Source organism: Camelina sativa, chromosome 9 (genome assembly GCF_000633955.1).
Source record: "Camelina sativa cultivar DH55 chromosome 9, Cs, whole genome shotgun sequence".
Taxonomy (NCBI): domain Eukaryota; kingdom Viridiplantae; phylum Streptophyta; class Magnoliopsida; order Brassicales; family Brassicaceae; genus Camelina; species Camelina sativa.
In genome coordinates, this window is record NC_025693.1 from 26,087,257 (window position 1) to 26,102,413 (window position 15,157).

The 15,157-nt window shown below is 34.6% G+C and overlaps 4 protein-coding genes across 5 annotated transcripts; 2 read left to right on the forward strand and 2 right to left on the reverse strand.

Moving 5' to 3' along the window:
• LOC104712318 lies at positions 47–3,447 on the forward strand. Its single transcript, XM_010429189.2, has 5 exons — positions 47–663; positions 1,586–1,698; positions 1,792–2,163; positions 2,254–2,944; positions 3,031–3,447. The coding sequence occupies exons 1-5, from the start codon at positions 414–416 to the stop codon at positions 3,111–3,113; spliced, it is 1,509 nt and encodes a 502-aa protein (XP_010427491.1). The 5' UTR covers positions 47–413; the 3' UTR covers positions 3,114–3,447.
• On the forward strand, positions 3,753–6,271 carry LOC104712319 (phosphatidylinositol 4-kinase gamma 8-like). Its single transcript, XM_010429191.2, has 3 exons — positions 3,753–3,974; positions 4,163–4,209; positions 4,301–6,271. Exon 3 carries the CDS (start codon positions 4,447–4,449, stop codon positions 6,079–6,081), a length of 1,635 nt encoding a protein of 544 aa, XP_010427493.1. The 5' UTR covers positions 3,753–3,974; positions 4,163–4,209; positions 4,301–4,446; the 3' UTR covers positions 6,082–6,271.
• LOC104712320 lies at positions 9,867–10,377 on the reverse strand. The gene has a single exon (XM_010429192.2). The coding sequence runs from the start codon at positions 10,230–10,232 to the stop codon at positions 9,867–9,869; it is 366 nt and encodes a 121-aa protein (XP_010427494.1). The 5' UTR covers positions 10,233–10,377.
• On the reverse strand, positions 10,718–13,702 carry LOC104712321 (WAT1-related protein At3g56620). 2 transcript variants are annotated; one of them, XM_010429193.2, is made up of 7 exons: positions 13,391–13,702; positions 12,405–12,467; positions 12,206–12,322; positions 11,862–12,090; positions 11,504–11,662; positions 11,257–11,408; positions 10,718–11,139 (listed from the first exon to the last, which is right to left on the reverse strand). In XM_010429193.2, exons 1-7 carry the CDS (start codon positions 13,576–13,578, stop codon positions 10,917–10,919), a joined length of 1,131 nt encoding a protein of 376 aa, XP_010427495.1. In that variant the 5' UTR covers positions 13,579–13,702; the 3' UTR covers positions 10,718–10,916. The 2 variants fall into 2 exon arrangements, with proteins under 2 accessions (XP_010427495.1, XP_010427496.1); XM_010429194.2 differs by lacking the exon at positions 12,405–12,467 and having other exon boundaries at positions 10,749–11,139.

Genomic DNA, 15,157 nt, shown 5'->3' on the forward strand with positions numbered 1-15,157 from the left:
ATATGTAGAAACAAAAGAAAGATAAAAGCAAAGCAGCACAAATACATATATTTATTTACTCTTCCCTTTCTCCCACAAAAGAAAAAAAAGGAAAAAAAGGAGGAGCCTTATTGTCATATTTGCAGAGAAAGCTACTTCACTCCTTTCTCTTCCCTTCGTCTCTCCGTCTCCCCTCATCCCTACATTTTTGTTTCCTTTCCCACTTGAACCGTTTCTGTTGCTTGCTTTTCGAGCATCTTCGAATTTGTTCTTCTGATTTCACCTATTCTGGTTGGGTGGGAGAGGAGATAATAGCCTTTGCCCCCTTTGATGGCTGCGGCAGAATCTGGAACCGATCGGAACAGCTTTACTTTTGGATTTGGATTTGGAGTTTTCCCGTGAATGAATCTGTTTGTTTCTCTGCTGTCTATGTTATGGGGAAGAATACTGACGAAGAGCAGAATCTTCCTGTGAGCGACGGAGCTGCTACGGCTAGGAATAATAACGGAGGAGGAAGAAATAGTTGTTGTTGCTGCTGCGTTCGGATCTCTAGATACTTTAGTCTCAGATGCGTTTTGATTCTTGCTTTCTCCGCTGCTGTCTTTCTCTCCGCCTTGTTTTGGTTACCTCCATTCCTCGGTTTTGCAGATCGAGGTGATCTAGATCTCGATCCAAGGTTTAAAGGTATTACTAATCCTCGATTCTTTTTTTCTATTCATGATTCCGTCGAGGCTCACCCAAATCTGACTTTGATTTGTGGTTCAGATCTAGGGTTTCTGATTCGTTGGTGTCGTTTTAAAAATTTTCTGGAATTCACATGGGGGAAATTGTAGTAGCGGAGAAACTAATTGAATGAGCTGTCACAAAGCTTTAAAATAATAAACCTCTGCTTAATTTTTTTTAATGGATTTGATTTCAATTCTTTTGAGGAAGATGATGTAGGACTTTCAATTTGACTTGGACTTAGAAACTGCTATTTTAAGCCTTTTTCTTTATATATGAATTCTGATGTAAAAAAAAACCAGTGGATTTCAATTTGGATATCTTTTTTTCCTTATTGATTCAAGACTACCTGAAAGGTAACGTTTCTAAATATGTTTCGGAATGTTTGTATATCACTTTGGCTTGCTTTAGCATGAATTTGTATTTCTTCTATACTATGATCTGTTTTCCATTTATGCTTACTAAAGTTCACCAAAATCTTTTTTTTTTTCTCCATTTCTCGTTTTGTTACTATACATAAATATTCTCTCAAAGCTAGTTGGTAGAATCAATTTAGAAACTTGGCCTAGTTGGTGCTTAGTTTTGTGTGTGCAAACACATTGTCTCAAGTGATTTCTGATTTGGTTTCGAAATCTAATCTTGTTGCTGCCACTTGATTGGGCTACCAAGGATTGTTTTTGCTTGAATTATGGCAATTGTTCTCTGCAGTTCTCTTGTTTAATTTTTATTATCATGTTGCAATTTACATGTGTTTATAGTTTCTGATAATTCCCCTGTCTACTGGAGCAACAGTGTTTAGTTACCTTTTATCTTGTGTCATCTTTGTCTCTATGTTTCATGATGGAGCAATAATGTTGCTTTATGGTATTTGTTTCTTTTGCAGATCACCGAATAGTGGCGAGTTTTGATGTTGGAAAACCAGTTTCGTTCATGGAAGACAATTTGTTGCAGCTTGAGAACGATATCACCGATGAAATAAGCTTTCCTATGACCAAAGTAACTACTCACCATCCTTATCTCATTTTGCTTGGATTTCATAATTTCCATGTTGATCATTCTGTAACTTACTGTTTACGTTCTTTGAGCCAGGTTGTGGTATTAGCACTTGAACGCTTGGGCGATCTTAACAGAACAATGGTTATTTTTGCCATTGATCCCGAGAAGGAGCATTCTAAGATACCTGCTGAAATCGAGAGTCTGATCAAGGCAGCTTTTGAAACTCTTGTTCAAAAGCAGTTGTCTTTCCGCTTGACTGAATCTTTGTTTGGGGAACCGTTCTTTTTTGAAGTTCTTAAATTCCCTGGAGGTATCACTGTGATCCCTCCCCAGCCTATATTTCCCCTGCAGAAGGCGCAACTTCTCTTCAACTTCACATTGAACTTTTCGATTTACCAAATTCAAACAAACTTTGAGGAACTCACTAGCCAGCTAAAGAAGGGTATTAATCTGGCTCCTTATGAGGTATGACAGTTCTAATTCACAAGATCAAGATCTGTCTTATTGCTAATGAATTGGAAATCTTAAAATCCATCCTCTCCTTTTAAATTGCAGAACTTGTACATAACCTTGTCAAATTCCAGAGGTTCAACAGTGGCGCCTCCTACAATAGTTCATTCTTCTGTTCTGCTCACATTTGGTTCTTCTTCGAGGTTGAAGCAACTTGCTCAAACAATCACTGGCTCCCATTCCAAAAATCTCGGCCTAAACCACACCGTATTTGGTAAAGTTAAGCAAGTTCGTCTTTCCTCGATCTTACCACACCCACCCGCCACATCATCATCCCCTTCCCCTTCTCCTCAGCCTGAAACCCACGAACACCACCACCATCATCCTCATCCCCATCATCATCATCACCACCATCATGAACTTGCTCCAGAACCTTCACCATCACCTCCGACTAAAGGCCTTGCACCTGCATCAGCACCAACCAAACACAAACATTCACCTTTACCCCCGGCAAAGCCGCCTTGCCCTTATGAGCAGAGGAGACCAAAAGGAAACAATGCTCTGAACCATCATACTGCACCACCAACGTCTGCACCACATCGGTCTCAGCCACACCCACACCCACAGCAACACCCACACCCACCAGCACCAAACCCTACCCCGCCACGTCATCATGTCATCCCAGTATCTAGTCCACTTCCCCACGTTGTATTTACTCATATCCCGCCTCCATCAAAAAGCAGCCCAGAATCAGAACCAACTAGAGAACAAACTCCCTCACCTGCTCCAACTCCATGTAAGTCTCTCTCCGTTCTCAATATCTGCATCCATGGATTTGTTGTTGATTCCATTCAACTAAAAACATCTCAAAATCTGAAACAGCTTCGGCGAGCATTGGTCCAACCTTCAAAAAGGCATCATTGAAGCTCCTTGTAGTAGTAGCCGTTGTTATCATCTGTCTGTAAAATAAAAACAAAAAAAAAAAAGCGCCGGAAGAAGCTGCTTTTAACGATCAAGCTGTAAAAAGTAGCAGCAGTTCAGAAAAGCACAACTCCTCCGGTCACAACATCAATCAAGGTAATTGTATAAAGGAACACAAGGGAAAGAAAAAAAAAATGTATGTATGAAAAATGAAGAGAGGTTTTTTTGTAAAAGAGAGATGTTGAGGTTTGCAACACAAAAGTGTGTCTTGCACCTTACATCTGAGAAGAAAAATAACATAATATATAAAAAAAAACATTTCTGCTTTTAATTTGTATATAAAGTAATCTTGTTTCATGAAGAAGCATATTATATATCCACAAGACTTTTTTTTGCCTTTTCTTGTTCCTGTCCAAAATAGAATCTATATGTTTCTATCGTCGTAGCTTGTAAGGATTCTTTAGTTCTCTTTAGAGCATCATCCAGTTAACGTCTTTTAAGAGTTCAGATTCTGCTAAAACTGAATCTTCTATGATTGACAAACAACAGTTGCATTATTTAGTAACAAAACAGAGTTTTATCTCAATAGAAACAGAGTTTTGTCTATTATTGGCAAATTTCATTATGGTTTTCTCTCCTACGAAAGCGGGAAATTTCAGAATCGTAGATAAGAAGAACAAACATTTATAGCAATTTAGGAGGAAAGAGGATCAAAGAAAGAGAAAAAAAAAAACCTAAATTTGTAATAAAAGAATAAGGAGAAGGAAGTGTCTGGGAAGGGGAGTCCCAGAAAAAAAAAAAAAAAAAAAATTCCGGTTCCGGTGACGGTATCGGTTCTCTGACGCTCCCCTTTTTGTTCAATCTTTCTTCGTTCTTTTCCCTGGATGCCTTCACTTGTATTCATGGTACGTTCAAATTCTTCTTCTTCCTTTTATCCATGTCTGGTAAATTCATATCAACTCGGTCGAATCATATCAAAGATTTTTCCAGATTTAATGACTTGTTTGTCAAGCAATTGGTCTTGATTCTTTTAGGGCTCTCTTAATAATAATGTTATTTGAATGTAAACGAGAATTTTGCTTTGAACTTGCAGAAACTTGCGGCGATTTACAATTGGAGGAGTTAGGGATTAATTATAAGGTCTCCCCTCCCATTCGTAGACTTACATACATATTTTGAACAACAGTTTCTTATGTGATCATGTAACTAAAAGTAACAAAAAAATTTGCAGGTGCTAATGGATTCAAAGAAAACCATCTTATCACTCTGTATCAATCCGGTTTGCTTGTTGTCCTTGCGGTGATTTGTCTTTTAAATGATTGACAAATACATAGAAGAGTTGCCACCATTAATTCTGAGCCAATAAAAGGTATTGGCATGAACTGTATGGCCGTGGCTCTCGGTCCACTGACCGAACGGTACCCGCAGTTTAGCCGATCTTCACAAAGATGCAGACTCCAATCTTTAACCAACCTTGACTTTAACTTTCTTGATTTCAACACTGAACAAACCAGTCTCTCACACTCCTTGGACCACCGAAGCATCTCTACTCCATGCTTCTCCATATCCGGGAATGATCTAGATGGCTCTGCTGCTGCTCCGCGCGTTGAGATTCTCGGTGGTCAAAGAGTCCCCTCTATACGCGCCCTTGTAGCTGAGGTAACCATAGCTATGGTTTCTGGAGCTCAGCCTTTGCTTTTACCAAGTGGTTTAGGAGGTGCTTATCTCTTGGAAACCGAAAATGGTCATAGCATTGCAGTTGCAAAGCCAGTTGATGAAGAGCCCTTAGCTTTCAACAATCCTAAAGGAGGATCTGGCGGTTTGATGCTCGGACAACTAGGTGTGAAACGGTCAATCCGTGTTGGTGAAACAGGAATCCGGGAACTAGCTGCTTACCTTTTAGACCATCAAGGCTTTTCCGGGGTTCCACCAACGGCATTGGTCAGAATCTCGCATGTTCCGTTCCATGTCAGTGATAGTGATCAGGCCGCCTATAAAGTTGCCTCTTTGCAACGATTTGTGGGTCATGATTTTGATGCAGGAGAGCTTGGACCAGGAAGCTTTACGGTTGCATCGGTCCATAGGATTGGTATACTTGATGTGAGAGTCTTGAACCTTGACAGACACGCTGGAAACATGTTAGTGAAGAAGGTACATGACCATGATGAGAGTACTTGTTGTAACAGAGTTGGTGCGGCAGAGCTCGTGCCTATAGATCATGGTCTTTGCCTACCTGAACGCCTTGAAGATCCTTATTTCGAATGGCTTAACTGGCCTCAAGCTTCGGTTCCATTCACCGACACTGAGCTTCAGTATATATCAAATTTAGACCCTTTCAAAGACGCAGAGCTTTTGAGAACCGAGCTAGTAGGCTCTATGCAGGAGTCTTCCTTGCGGGTTCTTATCGTCTGCACCATATTCTTGAAACAAGCTGCTGCGGCAGGTCTTTGCCTTGCAGAGATAGGCGAGAAGATGACTCGGGACATCTGCAGAGGGGAAGAGAGTTCTAGTGTGTTGGAGAATCTTTGCAACAAAGCAAAAGAAAGCGTGGGTTGTGGAACTGACGATGATGATGATTATACTAGTGAATGCAATGAAGTAGAATCAGAGCTTGAGTGTGGTATTTTTCAGTTTGACGATGAAGTTGAGTGCGAAGAGCTTCCAGATATGTTACATGTGCCTTTATTCACAAGAGTTCCATCCATTGCTGCAAATCTATCCGCTCTCATGCGGTGTCCACCAAACCAGTGGATTACTACATATGATAAAGTGGCCAATATGGCAAATGACACTAACAGAGAAGAGGACAGGAGAGATAGGAGTATCGTGAGGAGCAAGAGCCACCCGGTCTGTGTGAATCTTGACGAGAAAGAAGGTATTTATTTTGGGGACATGAGTGCAGATGAATGGGAGATGTTCTTGCATAGTTTCCAGATGCTTTTGCCTGAAGCACTTGAAGGCTCAACAAGCAAAGGACCAAAGCCAAGATTTGTATCTTCCTGCAGATTCTGAAAAAACAATATTCTAAAAAAATAGAGAGGAAACCTCGCAAGATTATAAGATACACAGATAGAAGCAAATGGAAAATGAGACGAGCAAGCTAAGGCCGTCCAATCCAAAATTACTTGTTAGCTTCTTCTTTCTGGTTTCTTTATTTGTATCACTATATATCTATATATATAAAGTTAACTTTACTCATTTTTGGTGCTGCCACATCATCAACTCATTTTTTTCATTTCGGCTTAATCTTTAACACTAATCCACTATATAGCTTCTAATCTATTTGTTCTTAAAACTTTAAAAGCCCATATTAAACCCAAATGTTTTAAATAAATGACATTTATAAATAGTAAAAATAATACTATTGATTTATTTTAGTAATAATATTATTATTTTAGTAATAATATTATTATTCAAAGTTTAACCAAAAATGATTATATTCCAAATTTAAAATATAAGTAAGATTTAAATGCATGGTGGAGTAAAAAAAATGTTTATGTAATTGTATTTATAAAATTCTAAACATAAAAATAAAATTGAAGTGAAACATTAGTTTCTAAGAAACAATTTCAATTATAGAAAAATAAAAGATTAATTACTCAACTCAACTTAAAAGTTTTGATCTAAAACGAAGATATTGTAAGGGTCACAATTTTTTCTGGGGAAAAACTATGAAAAAGAATCTTGAAAAAATAATCCATCTAAAAAAACACAAAATCACTGGTCACAAAATATAGAAAAAATGATATATAAGTCGTTACAAAAAAGTGACATGTATAGCATATCTCAGAATGCATATTATCAACCGGAGCTACAATTCTATAACATGATAAATATATATATATATATATATATAACATGTTTGAGATTTTATCAATTTAGATCAAATACTTTTAACCAAAAATATTGCCAAAAACAACATATTATTAAAGTACACCATGTTTTCTTTAGAAGACGAAGCTGAGGTTGCATCACAAAATTAACATCTAAAAATAACATATGAGAGTTTTAGTCTTAGATTAGTGAACGGATGTCGGTTTAATCATTTCACTATTTAAGCATTCATGACTTGGTCAGAAATTCTATTGTGGCAGGTGATGCACTTGGACAACTCCGTTGTAGCGACATAACACTAAAAATGTTCATGAATCTTTGTATATTTGCATTTAATGTGGGATATCGATATGTTTAAATGATCTCTATAATTAGGTCAACGATCGATATTCGGTGTTAGAAATTTTAAAATGATGATTTCATTGGATATGAATATGGAATGTACTCTTCGAAGGAAATTCTTAAGTTATTTTTTGTTACTACGTGATATATTATTGATTTACCAAAAAAACATTATTGCGACAATAGAAAATATATATATTATATATAGATTAGTAAAATAAGTATATCTTTTATTTGGATTTATCTTTTAAACTTCAAATGGTTAATTATATTTATATTCAATAATTCTTATTCCCAAAAAAATTTAAACTAAAATCCCTCGCAAACAATATAACAAATAAACATTATCTTCAACAATATATATATTGTATGTTACTTAGTAAAGTAAGTTTAATGTTTATATAGATTTATACTCAAAAGTTTCAATAAATATATTTGAGCTCAAGAATTTATATTGATAAAAATATTTAAAATTAAAATTCCGCGCATGCGCGGGTTCAGATTCTAGTATATATATATATTGCTAAAAACACTAAGTAGCATAAATAGCTACAAGAGAAAGATTAATGTAACTGAAGTACTGATCTCAATTCTCAAGTGATTTATGTAAGTTCTTGTTTGAATTTTAAAAGCTAGTAAAATACATAATTTGGATGAACGTGTCGTTTTTAACCCTCTCAAACCAGTACAGCGTGTCGATCGTTTTATTTCTGGTTAAAGGAAAAATAAACATCGTGCCACTTTTTTTTGAGAATTTTATGAGTTCTACCACATTCAAAATTGATTCTTTTTGGATGTATCACATTGCAAAACACCTTTTAAAAACTACTATACATTTATTTAAAAATGACCATTATAACCTTCCCATTTGTTTCTTTTGCAAAAACATAAAAAGTGTCTTTAATTATTGTCTATGAAATTTGTCATTTAGCTATTTATCTTTTTGTATTTTGGTTCCTCTTTCTAATATAGATTCCTTTTACTTATACACATGATATTTACAACCCATTACATGTAGATCAGTTTGGTCATTTTCTCTTCCTGTTATGGTATATCAGAAAAGGTGTTTTCAATTGTGGTAGAACTCAGAAAGTTTGAAAGCAAATGTGGTAGATTTAACAAAATTCCCTTGCATTAAGAGAATTTTATGAGTTCTACCACATTCAAAACTGATTCTTTCTGGATGTACCACATTGCAAAACACATTTCAAAGACTACCACATCTCTCTTTAAAAATAACCATTATAACCCTCCCACTTGTTTCTTTTGCAAAAACATAGAAAAGTATTTTTTTTGTTTTTTATTTAATATAAAACAACTTTGACGAAATTTTTTTTGTTTTTTTCACTTTTTTTTCTTTCTCTACTTCTTTACCTTTGTTTTTTTTATTATAACTACATTATTTTTTTTGGAGATTTAAATATAACGGTGGATAAGTTTATATTATATATAGACAATTGTAGCAAAAAATAAATTTTAGTCCACGAATATAAAAATGCACAGTGTTGAAGTTTTTGATAGATAACATTGAAATTTTAAATGGACAACTTTCATACTCTTACAAATTAAACAAGTTATATGAGTTATCCCAAGTAGATAAATTGTGTACAACAATGAAAATTTTGGTGGACAACATTAAGTTTTTTGGTAGACAACATTGAAATTTTCGGTAGACAACTTTAATACTCTTACATATGAAACAAGTCATATTGACTCTCCCAAGTTGTATTGACGGACATCAATTTGAAACAAAAAAACATATTAAATCTGGTAGAAAATAATTATTGTCTATGAAGTTTGTCATTTAGCTATTTGTCTTTTTGTACTTTGGTTCCTCCTTCTAATATAGATTCCTTTTATTTATACACATGATATTTACAACCTATTACATGTAGGTCAGTTTGGTCATTTTCTCTTCATGTTATGGTATATCAGAAAAGGTGTTTTCAATTGTAGTAGAACTGGAAAGTTTGAAAGCAAATGTGGTAGATTTTACAAAATTCCCCTTTTTTTTGGTATGAATGTAAAATTTATTCAACAAAAAAGGGTCTGTACTATAAATGCAACATTGAGAGCTGAATGTAAAATCAAAAGAGCTAAATTTTATGGCTAAAGATTAGAGCCATGAGAAAATAACATGTGTCACCCGTTCCTTTTATATTCATTCCTTGCATGTCAAGTGCCCTAAAAGGTCAACGGAAGGATCGATCGAGCGTTTTCGAGGAGTGCGAGACTGCGAGTGTGCGACAACGGAGAAATCATGATAAACAAAAAGTGCTTCTATACGTTTGTTCAGATCAGTGTTACAGCTCTATCTCTCATATGTGAATTGAATTTGAACCCTACTTTGCCAAGACATATTATTGGAAAAAACAAAAAGAGCTTAAAGGCCCAACTTTATTTCAATTGAATATAAAGCCTAAAACACATAAATTTTTTGATATAAATAAAAACAACAAATCATTGGTATATCATTAATCTACTAATATAAGCCTTAGTTTGGATTTATTTTGATCTTTCTATCAATAAAGACTGGGTCTTGACTACCATCTTTTTTTTTTTAATTTTATCCCCATTCATGGTTTTCCATTAATGAAATCAAGATATTGAAGATGGCAAAATTAAACCGGAACACAAAGATACCATATCTGTGTGCTTTTCGCGAGAGAGTCATATTTCTTGTGACCTTTAACCTTGGGAATAAGTGTCTCGATGACATGCTTTGTCATGAGGTGGAGACAAATACGTCCCATGTGATAAACTTCTAGACAACATCCGTTTTGTTTCAGCGGACCATGGTTATACATTTCTGCTGTGACATACATCGCGCACCTTGAAGATATCTTAGCCATACATTTGTTAACCAAGTGGTCAGATTCAGGAGGCTGAACCAAACCGGTGGTTGCAGATGCCAACGCAGCCATGGCGATGATTGTGAAGAAGGCTGCAGCCATGGATTTGGTGACGGTAGTTGTGTTGATGGCCATGATGTATTGTATTGTGAATTGTTCAATTGCTTCTTCTTTCTAATTCCGGGGATTTATACTATATAAGATAGTTGTAACATTTTTGAGACTTTATTGGTAAAATGTATGTTTCCTCTACATTAATTGTGTATGTGATTAATGAGGCGTTTAGTCGCACTTATGAGTTTAATTTGTAAAAATTTTCAGTTAAATTTCAAATTGTAGCAAGAAGTAACACATTGAATTACAGTGGACTGACTATCTACAAAACCCATCATGTGACGGTTTCTTAATGGAGCCTTGGCGAAGGTGTTTTGTGAATAAAATTATTGTAAAAAAAATCACAGTCCAAGAAATATTGGATTTTATTATTTTGATCTTACTACATAAGTCAGAGTAGATATGATTCTGAATTTGTTTTACGAACGATACAAAAATCACTGTCAGACTATATTACAATTTACAAAGGTTAAATTGATTAGCGGATATTTGGTCAATGGTCAAAGTGATTTGGAACAGTTATTTTAATAATAATTACCCTTCTAATGAAGATTATAGAACAAAAACTAAAAAAAAACAACAAGAAAAAAGTTGGAGCAATGATATAGAACAAAGAAAAAGTTGCTCCTCTATCTAAAAATAAAAGAAAAAGAGACTTCAAAAGATCTAATTAAGCTCGTGAACATTTTTTTTCTACACACGAGGCTACGAGAAACCCACCGCCACCTTAGCTTTCCCAGGAGATTGCATTTCAACGTCTACTACTTCCTCATCGATTCTTGGCATCATCGTGAGAACCTTGATTTCACAGCCGTTACAACACTTGACAATTTCTAGAAATTTCTCCTCAATGTTCTCTTCTTCATCCCCTTCTTTTCCCCATAGGACCACACAAACTCCCACCAATAAAATCGCCATTCCAAGAACCCTAAAATTTCAAAGTTGAATAAAAAAAAAAACAAATGGTTAGTTTAGAAACATGATGATCAGTCGGAAGACTCAGAACCATATGACCTAATTGGGTCTAAATCGAGAGGTGGCTTACCCGCCGAGGTATAAATTCTGGCCGAGGATGAGGAAGCCAATGATGGATCCGATGATGACAACAAGAGGGTTAAAAGCAGTGACAAAGACAGTGCTCTTTTGCATCGTCATCATTCCTTGAACGTAGTATGCTATGCTAGACGATATTATGCCCTAATAAATTATAGATGACACACCGCATTATAAGTATTTTAGTTCCATATATTATTAACACAACTTATTATATAGTTAATCAGGAAAGGACGAACCGCGTAAACAGAGGCGAGAAGGTTCATGTCAAAGCCAATGTTCCATGCAGAAAGGTTTGGCTCCATCACAAACGTTAAGGCTGTGGACTGTAACGTGCCCATGAAACACACCATCGTCGATAATGAAAGGTGAGATGAGTATTTCTTCAACGTAGCCGCCTATAGAAATAATGAAAAATATTGTCCTAATTCGTTAGAAAATTGCCTTTTATCAAAGATCAGTGAGGTAAAAAAATTTAAGATGTAACTAATCCAAAATGTTTTCTTATAACAAAGAGACTTTAATATAGACATTTTTTTTCTTTTCAAATTATGTATGTGTCATCCGTCACAACTCACAAGAGATCTAATTAAGTACCTGAAGAACAAAATAGGAAGCCCAAGAAAACGAGGCGACGAGGAGGAAGACGGTGGCTTTGAGATAGTCCTCACCGGCCGGCAACGAAATATCTCCGATGAGGTGAGATCGGAGATTGTTGAACAGAGGAGTTTTGAACAAAATCATCAACATGGCTCCAACCACTATCACTAATGTCCCCACCACTTTTGCTTGGAATCTTACTTTTCTCATCTCCACCTTCTCCATCCTTTTTTTTTGTTATTTCACCAAAATAATTAAACCACACATCATCATCAACGTGCCTAATGCATTTAGCGACTATTATAACTAATTATAAAATTTATGCTTTTAAATTTAGGTACCTGCAAATTATGGAAATGATAAAGGTCAAAGCAGGCACGATATTGGTGACGGCGCCGGCAAAAGTTGGTGAAGTAAGTTTGAGACCGGCGTAGTATAAGTTCTGATCAATCAAAGGCCTGTTGTAAAAGCCACAAATTAATATACACACATATATCAAGCTAATGTTTTTGAAAAATAAACCAAAGTTTAAAGACTAACCCAAGAAGAGCTAGAACAAAAATCTGCATGAATATTGGGAATGTCATCTTCGGCCTCACTTTTCTACAAAACCCAAATAATCATAATTTAAGGGGGTGTTATTGGATTGAGGATTTTAATAGATTTTAATTAACCCAGGACATTAGTGGATTTAAAAGTCTAATGCATTTGTGTGGACTTTATAATGCATATAAGGTGGATTTGAAAGTCATCGATAATGTATTTTTGGTGATTGTTATGGATTTTTTAAAAAGTTATTGTTAGAAAAAAATATATATATATCCATAAACTGTGTTATACACCAAAATTATATTAAATTAATAACACCCAGACTTTTACACATGTCATAGAAAACTTGAATTAAACTGTATTTGTTTTCAATCCAGATTTTTGGTGTAATTAAAGAACCCAGATGTCATGAACCCAGAAAAAAAAAATTAAAGAATACAAAAAAACACAGATCTGATGAATAAGTGTGATTATATACAAAGGGTTTGAGGAGGAAGAAACAGAGATTGAACCCAGAAAAAAAAAGTGTGATTATATCATAAACCAAAAAAAAAAGTTATAGATCATGAACCCAGAAAAAAAAGTTAAAGAACACAAAAAAAAATTCTCAAAAATAATACATATCTGATGAATAAGTGTGATTATATAAAAGGATTGAGAAAAAAAATCAAACAATAATATGTCAAAGGCTAGAGATCCATCTAAAGAGAGGAGAAGAAAATGAAATGATTGAGAAAAGTGTGGTATTGTGTTTGTTCATATTTTAGAAGCAAAGTACGTTGAAATCCAAAATCACACAAAATCCAGTAGATATTGAATAACACTAGATTTTAATGGATTTTTAAAAATACCCAATTGAATAACACCTGATTCTTAAATACATCAAACTCCTTTAAAAACCACAATCCAATAACACCCCCTAAATGTTTGTATCCGGTGAGAACTTTCTACATTTATATATATAGTGTATATGTTACCTCTCAAAGAGAAGAGCAAAAGGTGCCATAGCAGCCGTGGCAAAGGCGTTACGATAAGCCACAAGGACGTAATGGCTCATGCCGCGGTCGAGCACAACCTTAGTCACGAGGTTCATACCGGCGTATCCGAATTGAAGACATACCATAGCAAAGTATGGTTTGGCGGATTCAGACATTTTTAACCCCATATCAAAAAAGTTTTATCTCTTTACACACAAAGCCTTTTTTATATAAGAGAAAGGAATTAGGAACGGAGAAGGAAACAACCACTTGTGCTTGTGGAGGTTTGTGCTCTTCCTACGAACAAATTGGTGAGAGGTTCTCTGTATTTATATAGAGCATCTCATATTCGGATGAGTTCGAATGCACTTTTGTTTTCTTTTTTTTCTTTCTAATAAGAATTAATTAATTATTTCTTTCCTTTTCTTTTTAATGACGTTGGCATTTATTATTCCGTTAGAATTCTCTTCATTTTTTTTTTTTTTTTTTTCTTTCGGCTTTGCACCTACAATTAGATCAAATGTGGACCATGTGGTCATGTGGATTAATAACAACAATTTACCATACTACTAATTTATAGTAATTAGTATAGCATTTTTAATTTTTGACATACTGTTCATTGAAATATACATGATCAAAAGTGAACGCTAAACCGATGAAAATGGGGGAAAAAAAAATACATATATACGTAAATGATCAGTGAACACACAATCAATCTCCTTCCCAATTCTATCATATTAATGAGTGTGACGGATTAGGAAAAAAAAAAACACGAAACACAACACACAACACAAGTGGACGGAGTGAATCACAAGTGGCAGCAGAAATAAAGTGGGACCTAGGCTTACGTTGTTTGTGGAACCCGCATATGAAATAATGTTGCAAAAGTTGCTAATTAGGAGAGTGGATTTTGGTGTTTTTGTGGGAGCAGTAACCATATCCATATGGATGTTTTATACTAATTGAGGTCTCCTGTAAAATATTTATGCTGATGCAATATACAGAAACATAAAAATAAAAAAAATAAATCAAAAAAGTGTACTTATGGCGAATATAATCTCTAAAATTTGTGTTTTTTCTCTTAATAATCACAACTTAATTATCATTAGTTAAAGTTCTTAGTACATATTCTTTAGATTAACAACTTATGAAAACCTAAATTTAGAACTAGGAATAGATGTTTATCTTATGCATATGTGTGTATATGGATAATTGGATAGTGTAGATATTAATCCGCACCAAATAGGTTATAAATTTTGGTCCACAATATATTTATCAATTAAAAACACACTCTTTTAATACAAAATAGAAAATAATTTGATGAAACTGTGTATTGAATAAAAAGATCAGAGCAAATCTCAGTGATTAATTTATTGTGATATGTTTTTATTTATATAATGGGGGGGTGCTTCGTTATGTTGCAAACGCCTCATTATTATTTTTTAAAGGTTTTAAACAAATATCAAGTTGGGCATGATCCATTACCTTCACTAGAATATGCATTAACATCACTTTATGTGAGACCATATTGGATACTTGACAAAGTTAGGGTAGATTTCTGCGAAACTCATCTCCTCAAATCATTTTTTATTTACCAGTAAATATTTATGTAAGAATCAATCTAGACGCCATCCATGCATGGTAAATTATTGCATTAATCTACGTAACTGTTTAAAATGCTTCGATATGATATCGATTCGAATATATTCTCTGGCTTAAGATTTTGGATTTTATGCTTCCAAATACATATAGATCACATGCATAAAA

Bases quoted from the DNA above. Each gene is read 5' to 3' on its own strand.
- LOC104712318 (XM_010429189.2), top strand. From the start codon at position 414: ATGGGGAAGAATACTGACGAAGAGCAGAATCTTCCTGTGAGCGACGGA. The intron at 664-1,585 runs GTATTACTAATC...TTTCTTTTGCAG, and splicing joins TCTCGATCCAAGGTTTAAAG to ATCACCGAATAGTGGCGAGT. The intron at 2,164-2,253 runs GTATGACAGTTC...TTTAAATTGCAG, and splicing joins TTAATCTGGCTCCTTATGAG to AACTTGTACATAACCTTGTC.
- LOC104712319 (XM_010429191.2), top strand. From the start codon at position 4,447: ATGAACTGTATGGCCGTGGCTCTCGGTCCACTGACCGAACGGTACCCG.
- LOC104712321 (XM_010429193.2), bottom strand. From the start codon at position 13,578: ATGGGGTTAAAAATGTCTGAATCCGCCAAACCATACTTTGCTATGGTA. The intron at 11,663-11,861 runs GTACTTAATTAG...TTATTTCTATAG, and splicing joins CTTCCTATTTTGTTCTTCAG to GCGGCTACGTTGAAGAAATA. The intron at 11,409-11,503 runs GTTCGTCCTTTC...ATAATTTATTAG, and splicing joins TTCTCGCCTCTGTTTACGCG to GGCATAATATCGTCTAGCAT.
- LOC104712320 (XM_010429192.2), bottom strand. From the start codon at position 10,232: ATGGCCATCAACACAACTACCGTCACCAAATCCATGGCTGCAGCCTTC.